Below are 15033 nucleotides of genomic sequence, written 5' to 3'. Positions count from 1 at the left end.
CCTTGGTGGGGTTGGGCTTCCCTGACAGTATCTGGAAGCTGAAGTTATGGCTGCATTGTCTGAACCATCCCTGAACATATCCAAAAATGTAGTAAACTCTCATCAAAGGTTTACTTACATAGTACCATGAGAATTACTCATACAGCCCAGTAGTTATCCTGGGCCCCAACAGCTGACCCTATTCCAGGATGTACTGCATCCAAAATCATTTTTCCCTGCAGTCTCTCACCATTACCTTACGGCCATGTCCCTTGCTCTTGTTTATAGTATGTGAGCAATCACATGTATGATAGGAGAATCTAGCTTCATCTTTCCCCCCGCCCCCATTCAAAGGTCCCAAAAGAATGAATGATGGTTTGAATGGTTGCATATGTCACTACCAATATATAGATAGTATTTTAATGGGTGTATGTTTTGTAGCATTTCTTGATTTTTATTAGTGACATGAGAACAATTTCCATATTTGTATTTGACAGATGATTTCCATCTATTGTATGAATAATAGGAAACGTCCTACAGTAGAGGTCTAAATCATTATGTACTGGATTGCTGCTATACATGTACAATCTTGACCCTAGCAGATATAGCATAGGTGGCTATGTATGATTCATCCATTTGCCTATAGGCTTCATAGTTTTTCCACCTCACTGGTGGAATAAGTTTTTATATTTGACCACAATTTCTTTTTTGTTGGGTAGCATTTGGAAAGGGATTTGTTAAGGCAGCACTCCTCTCTTTTGGCTGAATCACATTTCCAAAAGTTCACCCAAACTATGTTTGAAGAACAGGTGGTAAGAATCTGGAATTTCTGCTCTGCATCTGAGATCCACCTAATAAATTCACAGATTTTAAGACCAGAATAGACGATTAGATTGTTTAGTCTGACCTCCTGTGTAACACAGAACTTTTACTCAATTACTCCTGTTTTGAGCCCAGTAACTTGTGTTTGACTAAACTGTATCTTCCAGAAAGGCTTCCAGTCTTGATCTGAAGACATCAAGAGATGGAGAATCCACTACTGCCTTTGGTAGTTTGTTGTAATGTTTAATCTCCCTCACTGGTTTTTTTAAGTGTTTTATTTCTAATTTGAATTCATCTGGCTTTAAGTTCCAGCTAGAGGGATCTTATGTGAGTAGCTCTCCTTTAATGTTCACAAATAAAATCTGCACTGCTTTCTTGTCAAGATGGTAGCATAAAGCAAAACGATGTACAGGACACATTTCAACACCACTTGTTGCACTAACAATTTTTAAGTACATTCCATTCTTATTTGCAGTGACCATTGTTTTATCTTGGAATATTTTACCTTTAATTTGTGGCTTTATTTCTAATTTATTTTTAAATAGAAAAGTAGAAGAAAAATAAAGTGCCTGTTTTCTATGAAAAATTGAGACTTGTTAAAAATTCAAAACACAACAGACTGAATTTTCTGTTCAACTCCATTCATTTAAAGCTTTTTGAACACAAACCTGTGAGTACATTAAAATATTTAAATAATTTGATATCAATATGGAAACTAAACCAAGTGACATTTACAGAGAATAGGCCCTTATCTTGAATTCAGTCAAGTCAGTGAGACATTTGCTGCTGAATACAATAGGAGGAGGATTGAGCCAAATATGTAGTCATCATAAATTGTAAAAGAAAATATATTATTATAGCAGATCCTATCATATGTTTCATTGTGAAATATATGTTCTGCCCATATTAACAAAGTATATAGCTCCACTTCAGTCTGAACAGAAAATATACTCCCCAATAAAGGCAATAAAGATATATACGGGTTAGCATGGTTATTTAGCCCATCAATCACTCATCTTTAGAAGCCACATTTCAATTCTAACTCTGCTTAGAAGGGAAATGAATTTTCCATTTTTATTTTAGTCTCTAGCAGATAACTGTTCACATTACAGTGAACTGTTTGCTGCACAGTTAGCAGTACATGATCAGATGCGCAGCACCAGAATAGTTATATGACATTTTAAAGACAAGATCTAGACTCATTATCAGAATTGAGGATGTGGAGAGATGGCCTTATAACTATCTGTACTATTTCATATTTTTCTCCTGAGTGCAAGACAAATTTATAATATGCTGAATACACGAATGTTTACCATTCTTAAGTAAGTCTGTGATAAATAATTACAGTTTTGTTGTCATGGTAAGTAAGTACTTTCAGTTCATTTCTGACTATGTAAAGGCCATTCAGTGCACGTTTGTGTGAGTCAGGGCTACTTGCTGGCTAATTCCATAGCTTGGAGTGAGTGACAATTTATTTCTTCAGTTTTTCAAATTTGGTGTTTTTAATGTCTTTTTGCTTACATAGAAAATTGGATTTAAAGAAAAAAGGGCATTCTGGATTGTCTCGATCCAGACCAAGTGTTACATAAAACATACATGGTGTCAAGTAACAGAGGGGTAGCCGTGTTAGTCTGGATCTGTAAAAGCAGCAAAGAGTCCTGTGGCACCTTATAGACTAACAGACGTTTTGGAGCATGAGCTTTCTTGGGTGAATACCCACTTCGTCGGATGCATGTAGTGGAAATTTCCAGGGGCAGGTATATATATCCAGGCAAGCTAGAGATAATGAGGTAGTTCAATCAGGGAGGATGAGGCCCTGTTCTAGCAGTTGAAGTGTGAAAACCAAGGGAGGTTTTCACAGCCAAGGTTTCCTCCCTTGGTTTTCACACCTCAACTGCTAGAACAGGGCCTCATCCTCCCTGATTGAACTACCTCATTATCTCTAGCTTGCCTGCATATATATACCTGCCCCTGGAAATTTCCACTACATGCATCCGACGAAGTGGGTATTCACCCAAGAAAGCTCATGCTTCAAAACGTCTGTTAGTCTATAAGGTGCCACAGGACTCTTTGCTGCTGATAAAACATACATAATTTTATTTTCATTAAAGTATTTAATAAACCATAATCAGGATGATTCAAGTATTAAGTTAATTCAGATAGTGACTAAAAGGTGATAATTCCTGCAAGATTACAGAAATAAATAAAAATACCTGTATTTCTTATGAAAAACTGATAATTTGGTGGATTTAATATTTTTTATTTATATTACTTTTAAATTGCACATTAATTTTGTTTTTGCAGCAATTACTTTTTAACCAAAATAGCTTCATTGTCAGAGGATTTACTAGAGATATACATATATTTTTTCAAATAATATTTTGAATTTGTTCTTCTTGACATCTTATGTTTGTGTGCAGTTTGCATCTTTTTTTAATTTTTCAAATGTAACAGATTTTGACTTTTTGTGTTACATTTTTATATTTTTTTATTTTTCGGGGCTAGTGGTTATATTTTGTTTTTTAATTTTTGAGAATCTGCTGTTTTTGAATTCTCTTTTTTCCTTTTATTCTTCTCACTATGACCCTAGGAGCCAACACAAAGAAAAGCGCAGATGATATAACCAATAATGATCGCGGTGAAGATGAAGGTATTTTTTTTCAAGCTCAACCCTGATGCATGAACATAAACTTCTTCTTTTTATTATTATTATTTTAACATGATTTCCCCCCCTTATTTAACAAAAGTGCACTTCAATGTGCTTATTTTTTTCTTCTTGTTTTGGAAACCATTTTCATTTTTGATTTTTAAAACCCCAATTAGCATATAGAATATGACTGTAGCTTCCTTGTGAGATAAGTATAAAGGTTATCCCTAAATATGTGTGAAGTGAGTAACATGCATAAATATTATTTACAACCAAATGTTTCCCTCCACCCCTCACCCTTGCATAGGAAAAGAAAATGGAATTTAAAAACATGCATGTGTTCTTTCTCCTGTCTACCTCTAATATGCTGTGTAAGTTCACCCTGCTTTATGAAACAGCACATGTTATTTCTACCATTCTTCTTTCCCTCTCCAGATGTACAAACTATATGGTGGATGCAATTGCTTTGAAACTCATCTGTAGTGTTTTTATTTAATTTTCTTCTTGGTACATGTTTTATTTCTAGGGTACAAAAATAAAGGAAGCCTATTGATGATACTTCACTATTTTCTCCTATAATTAGCCAGTTTTCTAGGCTGTATTTTATCTGAGTCTGACCCAAATCCCACTGAAATCAGTGATGATCTTTTCAACGACCTCTGGGAAAGTTGGATTGGATCCATTGAAAGGAAATGCTAAAGTTCACAGGAAGTATCATAAAAAGTGTTACAGTGAGATAGTTTTGTTTCTTTCTTTGGTAGTGAAGCTTTTTAGGATCTTTTAAACATGGAAAGTAGTCAGGAAATTTCTCTCTGTACTCATCCTTGCTTTTTACTTAAGTTATACTGACTATCCATTTTCATTTAAATACTCATCAGATTTTTTAAAAATGTCTGAATTAGTTACATTCATTACCCCTGAATTAGGGTTCACATTACAGCCCTTGGTAGTTTGAGAATAGATGGTAGATGTAATAGAGTACAGAAATTTAGTGCAAATTCCTTATACCTGGCCTTTTCTAAGTGTTATTTCATATCTTGCTCCTGTTGTCTTATATCTGACACCAGCTCAAATAGTTGTGTTACAATTCTTTTCTCTTTCCTTCAGAGTTATGTATACAGTGAAGTCACTATTAATCTCCTCTTTTCTTGAGAGTTCATTCCTGCTGTATTTACTCTAACCCTTTAAAGGACAGTAACTCAAATCTCTGACCCTTGTATCATACCAGTTGCCCTCCATTGTATCTTCTTCATTGCTGTAATATACTTTCTTTCCAATAAGTGGACCAGAACTGTGCACAGTACTCTAAAAGAAGCCTCACTATTTCCCAAATAACACCTTCTCTTTTAACTGATACAAGAAATGAATTTCTAACTGACAGTACCATGACTTGTGACACCAGATTGTATAACCAGTTAGAAGAAACAAAAACAATTTCTACTTATTTATGAAAGGTAGATATATACTATATTATGATCAGTAATTGTTTTATTAATGAGAATGCCTATTCTAAGGCTAAGTAGTATCCGAAAGTCCACAACAGAAGGAATAAATAGTTCATTCATTATTTTAACAATATATTATCACTTTAGATATAAACAGGTGGTTAGTAAAGTGTGATTGATTATCTCCATTTTTGTCCAGTCCTGCTCCCATTGACATCACATAGTAAAACTCCCTTTGACTATAGGGTTGTAAGATCAAACCTGTAGGTAACACTTAATAATAAGAGAAGATTAAATCAAATTATTTTACAAGGTTTCATGCTTTTTAGTGCTGTTCTTGATGTTCCATTGTCATAGAAACCATTTTAGTATCTGTTATACTTCAAGGGCTAATCTGAGCCTGTGCAGTAGTCATCAAATATGCTTTCCAGTACTTCACTGAGCAGAGTACAATATTCATCATTGTGTTATGTGCTTTTGTTTAGATATAGACTAGCACAGAGAACCCCTGAGTTTTAATCTAGATCTTTATCAGCAAGATCATCCATCTTGTCACTTTGATTAGGCACAATATGACACTAAAAGCTTCGTTTTGTTTGGGAACAAAATCTTGATGTTGAGTACTAGGCTACTCCTACTTGTTAACTCCTAGACAGGTTCGAACAGGAGATGATTTTCCATGTTTTAGGGTTTTTTAATTTGGATAATTTAATGTTAATATGTTGTCTGTTATTGCAGTAAGAAATACAGCTTTATACTTTCCACAAAGATGTCTCTCAGTTGCTTGGGGAATGGGAAGACTGGATCAATGGTATCATTTAATGATTTAATGTATTGGTTTATCTGGATTAGTTAGAATTTTATGTTAAGAATATTCTAATAGTGACCCCAGTTACTGTGCAATTTAATTTTCTATTGAGGCTTCTCATTTATCTTACAATTAAATTTCTTACACACTATAGTGCTTCCCCAGTGTTCTGAGAACATTCCTTATGAAACTATACTTGGAAGTAACAAACAAGTACCAAAAACAATTTCTCAGCTTCTAAACCCACTGAGTTTGACGTAGATCACTCTGAAGTGACGTAAGTAAAAGCACAGGGGAAAGCTAGCTGACTAAAGAGCTGTAGATAAAATTGAAAATATGGGGAAAAGAAATTATTTTAATAGCACTTTTGTGAAAAAGCAACTACCTATTTTGTTTCAATATTTTTATTACTTTATTGTGTCTTCCTTACTTGCATTTTTTTCCAGACATTCATGATCAGAACAACAAGAAACCTGTTATGGTCTACATCCACGGGGGATCTTACATGGAGGGTACTGGCAATATGATTGATGGGAGCATTCTAGCAAGCTATGGAAATGTCATCGTTGTAACCCTCAACTACAGGCTGGGGGTTTTAGGTAAGTGACTCATTTCTTAAACAGAAAAGTACTAAATGTGCATTGTCATAATTAGGTGGAGTTTCCATTTAACTAGCTAAACTAGCTAATTTGACAGAAATGTTTTATTGTTGAGTGCATCCATTCACCTATTGCAACTTCTTTTAAGAATATTTGGACCAATTTTGTGTTGTAAAAGAAAAAATACTTGTGAGTGCATAGCTCCCATTTTAATCATATTACTTGCATTGATTTAATTTTGAACCCTTTTTGATATTTTGTGGAGATTTTGTTAACTGAACTATGTTGATTCTTCCCTTACTATAAAAAGCTGCCTCACCTTCAACAAAAATTACTCTTGGGGGGAGAGGGGCTATATTCTTATAAATCTAAAATGTCACCATAACTTCATTTTACTGCTCTTGGCTCAGTGACTTCACCAGTTCTGAGATGTATGTGTTTTCATAGAAAAGCTCCTCCATTTCACATATAAAGAAGAGGAGAAATCAGCAAAAAGTATCACTCCTCAGAGTTCTAACACTGTGTTAAGGACATAAGGGGTGTTTAGCTGTTTTTGTTGGGTTTTTTGTGTGTGTGTGCAGAAGTGGAGATTTTTATTATTTTATACTAATACAAAATATGTTCACTTTGGTGGAGCTGGTTGCAGCAAAAAAGGTCTATAATGTCAAGGAGTGATATATTTTTTCTTCATGAATATCACAGAATGATTTCTCCATACATCTGAGTTAATATGTCGAGTGAAGTTACTTTTGCTGCTCATAGGCAAGAGCAGCCTGCCCAATATGTTGGCATCATTTTTAAATGTTAGATTCAATAAAATGAGCTCCTTTGAGCTATGATATTACTAAGCTACCTGAAATGTTCCTTTTTCTTCCTTCTGTTACTATGTTATGCTCCTAATGCAAGGACCATATTCCATTTTTTCAATGTAAAATTAAGGCAAACGTTTACTCATGTCAGTAGTTTCCTTGATCAGGCCTAGAAAATCAATTTGAATGCAAATGGTGAAGAATATAGTCTATGAATTCATAATTTTTGCTAGAGTTTACATATCTTCCGCATTTGTGACCATATAAGGTAAGTCACAGTGATATTTCTAGGTGTGGTCTTACTGGGATCTTTACCATGTATATATTACTAGCAACTCAGCTTTGTGTATATATGTTTTTAGTGTAAAATGGAGGAAGTTCTTTCACTTGGTTCAACTGTTGTACTATTGTATGGTTAAGGTGATTAGCAAATGAACAAACAACAAAAAACCTCCAGCTGCTCAGAATAATGGAAATTTTTCCTCATACCCTTTCCCCCAATCTGTTGTTCAAATTTAAAATATGAAAGAATAGTTTCTTAACATCAGAAGCAGCATTAGAACTTAAAGTTATGATTTGTCAAAAAGGCTTTGGTGGACATATGCAATACAGTTGAGGGACATAAAAGCACAAAACCTAATTCAAGTATAAAGAATATCAAGAAAATAAGTGCACAGGTGTGGAGATGCAACCCTCTTTTTAACTGCACATGTGTATATTAAACAGAGAGAATGCAAACCATGCACCTAATCCTAGGGGTGCTCCCTTGTAAGGAATTATGAATGATTTAAAAGTTCTCTTTGTAATGTTTTCCTTTGTTTCTTATATGTCAAATTACTCAAGGATTAAGATGATTCTGAATATTTAAAAAAATGTATCCCAGTCTGAGGAAATGGAAGAATCTGCCATATTTACCTCTATAAATCTTAACAATCTCCTGTTGTCTGTATTTAGATGGAAGAGAGACGAGAGAAGGTGTTTTTACCTTGCCAGCTTGGTATACAAGTATGACAATCTAAAACAATATGAAGAATTGAAGGGGTTTGCAAAAAATAGAACTTTGTATTTTAGCTTGTTTCTCTACCTTAGTAAATATAAGCTTTGTGATGCTACAGATTTTATTTTTGGTTCCAAAAGGCCCATGTTTAAAAGTGCAAAAGGTCCATTCAGAATATGCATATAGCACTCAGATGCATTCAGAAGGCAAATAGGAGGAGGAAATGTTTCAAAACCAAATTGTTCCTCTTCCCTTCTGTCTTCTTGTGCTATTGTGTAATCTGACTATAGCCTGTGAGAGGACATTTGGCTTCTGTTAACATATTGGATAGAGAGCTGTTTGGAATGGAAGATGTTAGGCCCACTCCAGAGAATTCTGAAAGAGTATTGGATGGAGAAACAAAAAAGCGAAACTATTTCTTCAAATAAATGAGCTCATAGGAAATGTATGTTCAGTAAAAAAACAAAGATAGAGTTAAACCAAAAAGAATGAAATACCTAATAAGTGCCAACAAATTAAAAAGGAGATTTTAAGATTTTTTTTTTAAATCTTAAAAGTGTTCAGGAAAACACTATGAATTCATTTGAATTGTTTTGAGGGAAGTGTTCCTGTTATATATAACAGATCTAGATGTTGGATGGCTCCAGATCTGGGAGGAGGATAGTATTTGGATCCAGAGTTTCAATTCAATTGCAGCTCAAATCATTTCATGTCTCTCCTCCCGCCCCTCCCCCCTTGTGTTTTAGTACTTTTTTAGGTTTTTCTGTGTGGATTCATCCATAGCAGATGAATATTACAGAAATTTAATTTGTACTTCTTGTTGTTACTGCTAAGATTCTCACACCATGATTTTTTTTCTTTTAATCTGTATTATGCCATCAAATGCAAGAAAAAGAAAATACATATCAATATGGATGATATGAATAATATACTGTAATATAACTCAGACATATCTCAGTCCATCAGAATGAATGGTACTGGGGAAAAAAATCCATTGTAGAGATTACCTGTGTTTATGCATCTATGTATTTCAATCAAATCTCTTAATAAATTAGAGGAAAAGAAGACATATAGGAACTACATTATCTATCTGATTGTCTTTTCTCTAAAAATCTGCATACCAACAAAAGTCATAGAGATGTCTTTCTGTCTATCTATCTTAAATAATAGAGACTTTTGGTTTACTGCATTGTGATTTTCATTTACTTTGGTACTGCCTCACTGATGAATTCCTGCATGATAACCACAGCACTGAAATTTGACAAGAGTGGTTTATGAAATCTGTGGTTGCTCTGTCTCTTTTTTTAAAGGTCATAAACTGTGGAGAAGACCCTTATAACAGGAAACTTTATTACTGTATATGCATGATAGACTCCTAGGATTACAGAAATATGGTTAAGAGAATGACTGCAGACACCATGCAGATGAGAAAGAATTGTGACTTTCACAGACTTCAATCTGCACACCCACTTCAGTACAATTTCCCACCTTTTAAGCAAGTGAAATGGTAATTCTTTAAGTCTCATGTCACCAGAAATCATCCATCGTGGATAAACTGCAAACTTCATTTGTATCACAAATTCAATCATTGGGTCACAGCAACCCATAAACCCTATGAAGACAGGGCTCCTCATTACTGCATTTGTGATACAAATATCCTTTTATTTTTCTCTGAGAAATTAAGAGCTAGGCTTAGCTCTGAGTGAGAATTATCTGTAGAAGCTCTGCCCCCATCTGAACAGCAGGAAAAAGTATGGCATAGGAGCCACAATTCCACCCTTCTGCCTCTTGCTCTCTGAGGAAAGCAGATTACTGCAGCCCGGGAAAGGTTGTAGCTTACTTCCTCTCTGTGTGTTCAGGTAGATCTACTGGCAGATTGCGGAGTGGAGCCAAGGTTCTGCCTACCCCTGTCGTGCCCCCACTTGATCACAGTGCAGAGCAGTGGGAGTGCAAAGGCTGCACTCCTTAGGGTATTGAGAGCCACAGTGTGAACAGCCCTAATGGGGTTGTGCTATGATTCGGAGGTGTTTACTCCTCTCTGAGGTCATATTTGGGCTATTCAAAATCTACCCCTAGTGAAGTACCCAGAAATAATGAAATAGAAAACAGTTTGGCTGTGGTCTAATCCTTTGCTTCAACTTAGGTTAGAAGGAATATTGCCTTTATAAGAGTTTCAATTGAATCCGAATTTTGCAAACCACGTAGGATAATTGGGAATTCAATGTATCAGGAGAGTTAGGCAAAATGGAGCTCTGCAAGAGCTTAGCTTCAGCTCTGTTGCATCAGCGACGTGCTAGAAGTTCAGTAAATGTGGAAGTTTGGATATTAAGATTCAATACATCTGGACTTCCATGTATTAATTTTAGTTGATTCCTCCTATTTATAATATGAATGTTTTGCTCTAACAAGAAACAGGATTTCCCTTCCCTACCTACAAACTCTTTGGGTTCATGACTTGTTTTCAGTATTACATGGAGCAGATACAGACAGAACAGGGATTATTATTATTATTGCTTTATATTGGAATGACCTGAATTAGCTTGTGGTGAATCATGTACATGGTAAGTCCTAGCCTTACTTGTGAAACAGTGGAAATAAGCCCCAGTGAATGTGAGTTCCAAAGAGAGGTAACATTAGCAAAAAGTTGAATTGTCTGAGCAATTTTTGTGCAGTGTTAATTAGAGGCCATCTATGCAATGGTTTCCTATGGTTGGAAACAAAAATATTCAGCACCATCCACAAAAGACAATATACACTAATGTAAACTTAGTGTTTGTGTGAAGGACTGACTTGTAATTCTTGTGTTCTAAAAATATGACATGGGTGTCTGGAAACTAGCATATAATGAAATGCCTAATGCAATAAATAAGACATGCCCAGAGTTGGAAATAATTAATTCTATTTCACATTTCCAAAAGCAACTCAAAGTTTTATATTTCCTTCCCCAAGACAACCAAAACATGCATATTAGAGTAGCCTGCCTTTTCGCTACCTGATTTGTATTTTATTCTTCAGTTTTAAATGCTCTCTCCTTTAAGCAAACTTCCCTTCTACCAGGGAAAAAAAACAGTATTCCATCCCAATATTAATAGACAACAATAAATAAACCATGTTTGTGTCCTGCATGTTACTCAGCACTCTTACAGGTTGTTGAGTGTCCTCAGCTCTCAGTAAGTGCCCTGTTTCTAAGTTCAAGCCTCAGTCCACTGGAAAGGTCAATATTATACCATATTTAGGAACTGATTGAATAAAAGAATACGTGTAGCTTGTAAAATGTGGAAGTACAGTGTGTTAGACCATTCTGAGATTATATATAAAAGAATCAGCTCCTTAGAGAAGGGCACTGATTATTTTGATAGATGAAGGGAAGCTCCCATCTATTGCCACTGACAAATTAGTAGGTTTCCTAAGAGAAAACTGGAATAAAATTCTACTATGCTATAAATAGTATGTTGTAGAAATTTGGGAACTAATTTTCCCCAAGTCATATATATACCCAAAGTGAAAACAAATTCAGATTTTAAAACCAAAATAATTATTGAATAGCTACATATAGGGAGCTTGTAACATGCCATTTCATGCACCCCTTTTACATAATGCTAGTTTATGAAGAAATGTTCTGGAAGTAATACTCTTTGTATGCTTTCAGAAAAATGCCCAAGTTAGCAATGCTCTAAAGGGGCTTGAATCTTCTTTTCAAAAATATTTTTTATTTCCAGTGACCAGCCAAAATGCACAACTTGGATTATATGCACTTAGAGGTTACACTTAAAACCTTTGTTACATCTAGAGCAGAGCAGATTCCTTTTTGCTGACAGGTTTATAGTAGTATCCTAGGGTGTGTTAGATTTACTTTTAAGATAATTTTCTTTTTTCATTTAACACATATAATTGTTATTCCTTTTGGGATTATTCCTTATGGGTTTCTTTAATTCAAGACTTGCATTTTTCTAAAGCTAATTACTCAGAGTTTTAAGTTTTAAGAATTTTCAGATTGAAGAGAGAGAGAGCGCGCGAGAGAGAGCGATAACAAGAATAGCAGAGGCTACGTGCTTCTTTTAAAAGTGAATGTTGCTTTTTTGAAAAAAGCTGGGTTGTAGCACTGTCTACAGTTTGTCTTCAAAGGCCCAGATTGTGGCCTGATTTGCATGCTCACTTAATGCCATGTCTCCTCTACAGAGCCTATGTTGGCATAGTGCCTCCACCCCACCCATCCACCCAGTAGATGTCCAGCATAAAATGACAGAAGGAGTTCTGTTGGCATACTAATACCACCTCCCAAATGGCATTAGTAAGCTGACAGAAGTACTCTTCTGTCGGCTTAGCTGCATCTACACTGGAGGTTTGCTGGCATAACTATGTTGACTAAGAGGTGTGATTTTTTTTTCAGACATGTAGGTGACACAAATACACCAGAAAAAACTTTGTAGTGTAGACCAGGTCTTGGGGTTTTAACAGGGAGGAGGGTCCTTTCTCTACACACTGTCATATGGCCTTCCTATATCTCCATTGGCGGTGTTAAGGGATAATGGGGCTGATTGTCACCTCCCTTCCCCCACTCTGGAAGTGGGCAGAGCTGAACTGGTACAGGGAACTAGGTAATGAACCGCTACGGGTATGGGCCAGTGATAGATTACCACCCTATGGGAGCAAGCAATGTGGTGGGACTGCACAGCTCCATGCTGCCCCTTCTAGAGGGCAGATTAGTTTAAGATAAATTATTATTTATTATGTGTATTGCCATAGTACCTAGAAGCCTTAATCATGGACCACGATCCCATTGTGCTAGCACTGTACAATCACGGGGAAAAAAAGATGGTCCCTGGCTCAGGGCGCTTACAATCTAAGTACAAGAGAAGAGACAGCAGATGGATACAGACAGATGGAAGATTACAAGTAAACAATGAGATAATATTAACATGATAAGCAAGTGATCTGTGTATATGAGCAGCCTAACGGTTGTGAAGTTTCATGTAGGCATCGCAGCAAAACAGAATTTTGAGGAGGGACTTGAAAGTGGGGCAGAGGGACATGAATGTGGTGAGTGTAGTGCTGCCTCATTTATTTTCCTCAGCTCTAAACTGGAGGTCTCTGAACCTTTTGAATCCCTGGTCTGTCTTATGAGAGTGTCACTAATGATGTCAGTTAGTGCCAGTTGTCATGGTTATTTTATGACCTAAAGCAATACCACAAGTCTACTTCTAAATTCTAACTGAATCATTCTTACTGATGATGTAAATTTGTATTGATGATTCATGATATAACTTCCATTAGCATTAGCTGGATGATATATGTTGTTCATTGAATTTTTAAATCATGTTTTCGTGTTTTGGTTACAGTATAGAAACGTAGAAATTAGAGATGTACAAAATTCTCTGAATTATCTTCTTACCTCTTTGGATGTCTGTGTTCTGTATCTTTGAAATGTCCTATTGCTTAACACTTGGCTTCCTGATATTTGTTTTACTGAAAGGGCTGGGCACTGTGGAATGTAGAGGCAGCATGAGCATGAATTACTGGAGCAAAAGGTACTGAGCATACATTTGTAAGGTTTTTAATATCACAGATATCCCTTTTACATAGTAAGTGTATGGTAGCAAAGTGATATATCTCTAGCAGCACATGCCATTGTACTCCATTTTCCTGTGGCTTAGCCCGTAGAGTATAAAACCATTTAAAGCTTTAATGCTCCTGACAAGTTTCGAAAACATTCACATAACTGCTTGGTTGATTTTGAATAGCTAATTATCAAACTTGGCACTGACCAAGAATTGTTGGCTGAAGGTCCCCATACCTGAGTGCAGCCAATTCTACTTTCTCCAGGCACAGTGGACTAGTCCAGCTACTCCTGCCAGTTAGAGTTAAAAACAAACAAACCCCCAAACACACTCCCAGAAGAGGAGTCTTTCAGAGACGTCTGTCAAATGAAGTGGAAAGTCTGGCATTAGAATGAACAATAGACAAAGAATCTGGATTGTGGCAATTCAGTGTTGAATGGTAACTATGAGCTCCTTTATATATATCTCTGAACATACTAATTCTTGTCTCTAGCTTTCTTCACATTTTCTTTCTTTCTGTGCTGTATAAAGGAAAATCTATTGCTATGCCTTCAGTGGGCTTTTGTAAGTAGCAAAACAGACCTAGTGTGTTTTTTATTATTTTTGTATATTTACAATAATATATTTACAATAAATGTAATGTGCTATCAGTTGGCTGCTTGTTAACCTAATTGCATCTCTAACCTACTGTTTATATATGGTAACATGGTAAAGTCTCCACAGTTCCAACAATTTCTGAAGATCTGTAGTAACATCAAAATAAGTTCTGCTGTGTCTATATAAATTGCCTAAAACAGCATTCTGTTCTGAAAACTGTATATGGAAAAATGGTATCTTTTTCCTCAACATCTCTGCGGCCTGTGTGTATGCATAGTCATATATGCTTAGCATCTCTTTTTTTTTTCTTTAATACTTTGAACTCTGTTAACACTAAAGCAGAGCAGAAATGGCTATAGAAGAGAAAGCAGGATTCTGGTCCTTCTCACATATCATGTCCTTAGATACAATTATATAAATCTAGGTACACAGGTATAACAATGGGGTTGTCTGGTTGTAACTGAAGGCAAAATTTGGCCTATACACTCTTTGTCACTCGTGGTGATACGTGAGAGGGAAAAGAACAGATATTAACATTCAGAGTTTGTGGGACAGGCAGTTAGGAAAAGCTTAACATCCTCATACTCATAAACTGAGCAAATAAGTCACTGTGCCACAATAAATATAGGTCCTCCTGATATTATTTTTAGAGTCACTTTTCAGAGTTAAATCACGCTTTAAACTTCAGCATCGGTTTGTTATTATTATTGTATTTGATTTTTAGTTCAGTAATTAGGACCTGCATATTCTTACCATTTGTTAAAAATCCACA

The 15033-nt window shown here is 35.7% G+C and overlaps 1 protein-coding gene across 3 annotated transcripts in view; it reads left to right on the top strand.

The window, feature by feature from the left end:
- Window positions 1–15033, top strand: part of NLGN4X (neuroligin 4 X-linked) — a 290649-nt gene that overhangs the window by 168652 nt on the left and 106964 nt on the right. For 2 of the 3 annotated variants that reach the window (XM_030572234.1, XM_030572244.1), the window contains 2 exons: window positions 3392–3451; window positions 6148–6300. In XM_030572234.1, the coding sequence (XP_030428094.1) occupies window positions 3392–3451; window positions 6148–6300 (213 nt within the window). The remainder of the gene's footprint in view (window positions 1–3391; window positions 3452–6147; window positions 6301–15033) is intronic. The other variant, XM_030572254.1, reaches the window with a different exon arrangement.

This window comes from Gopherus evgoodei, chromosome 1, assembly GCF_007399415.2.
Source record: "Gopherus evgoodei ecotype Sinaloan lineage chromosome 1, rGopEvg1_v1.p, whole genome shotgun sequence".
Classification (NCBI taxonomy): Eukaryota; Metazoa; Chordata; order Testudines; family Testudinidae; genus Gopherus; species Gopherus evgoodei.
Note: the sequence above shows the minus strand (reverse complement) of the source record. Positions and strands in the feature narration are given on the sequence as shown.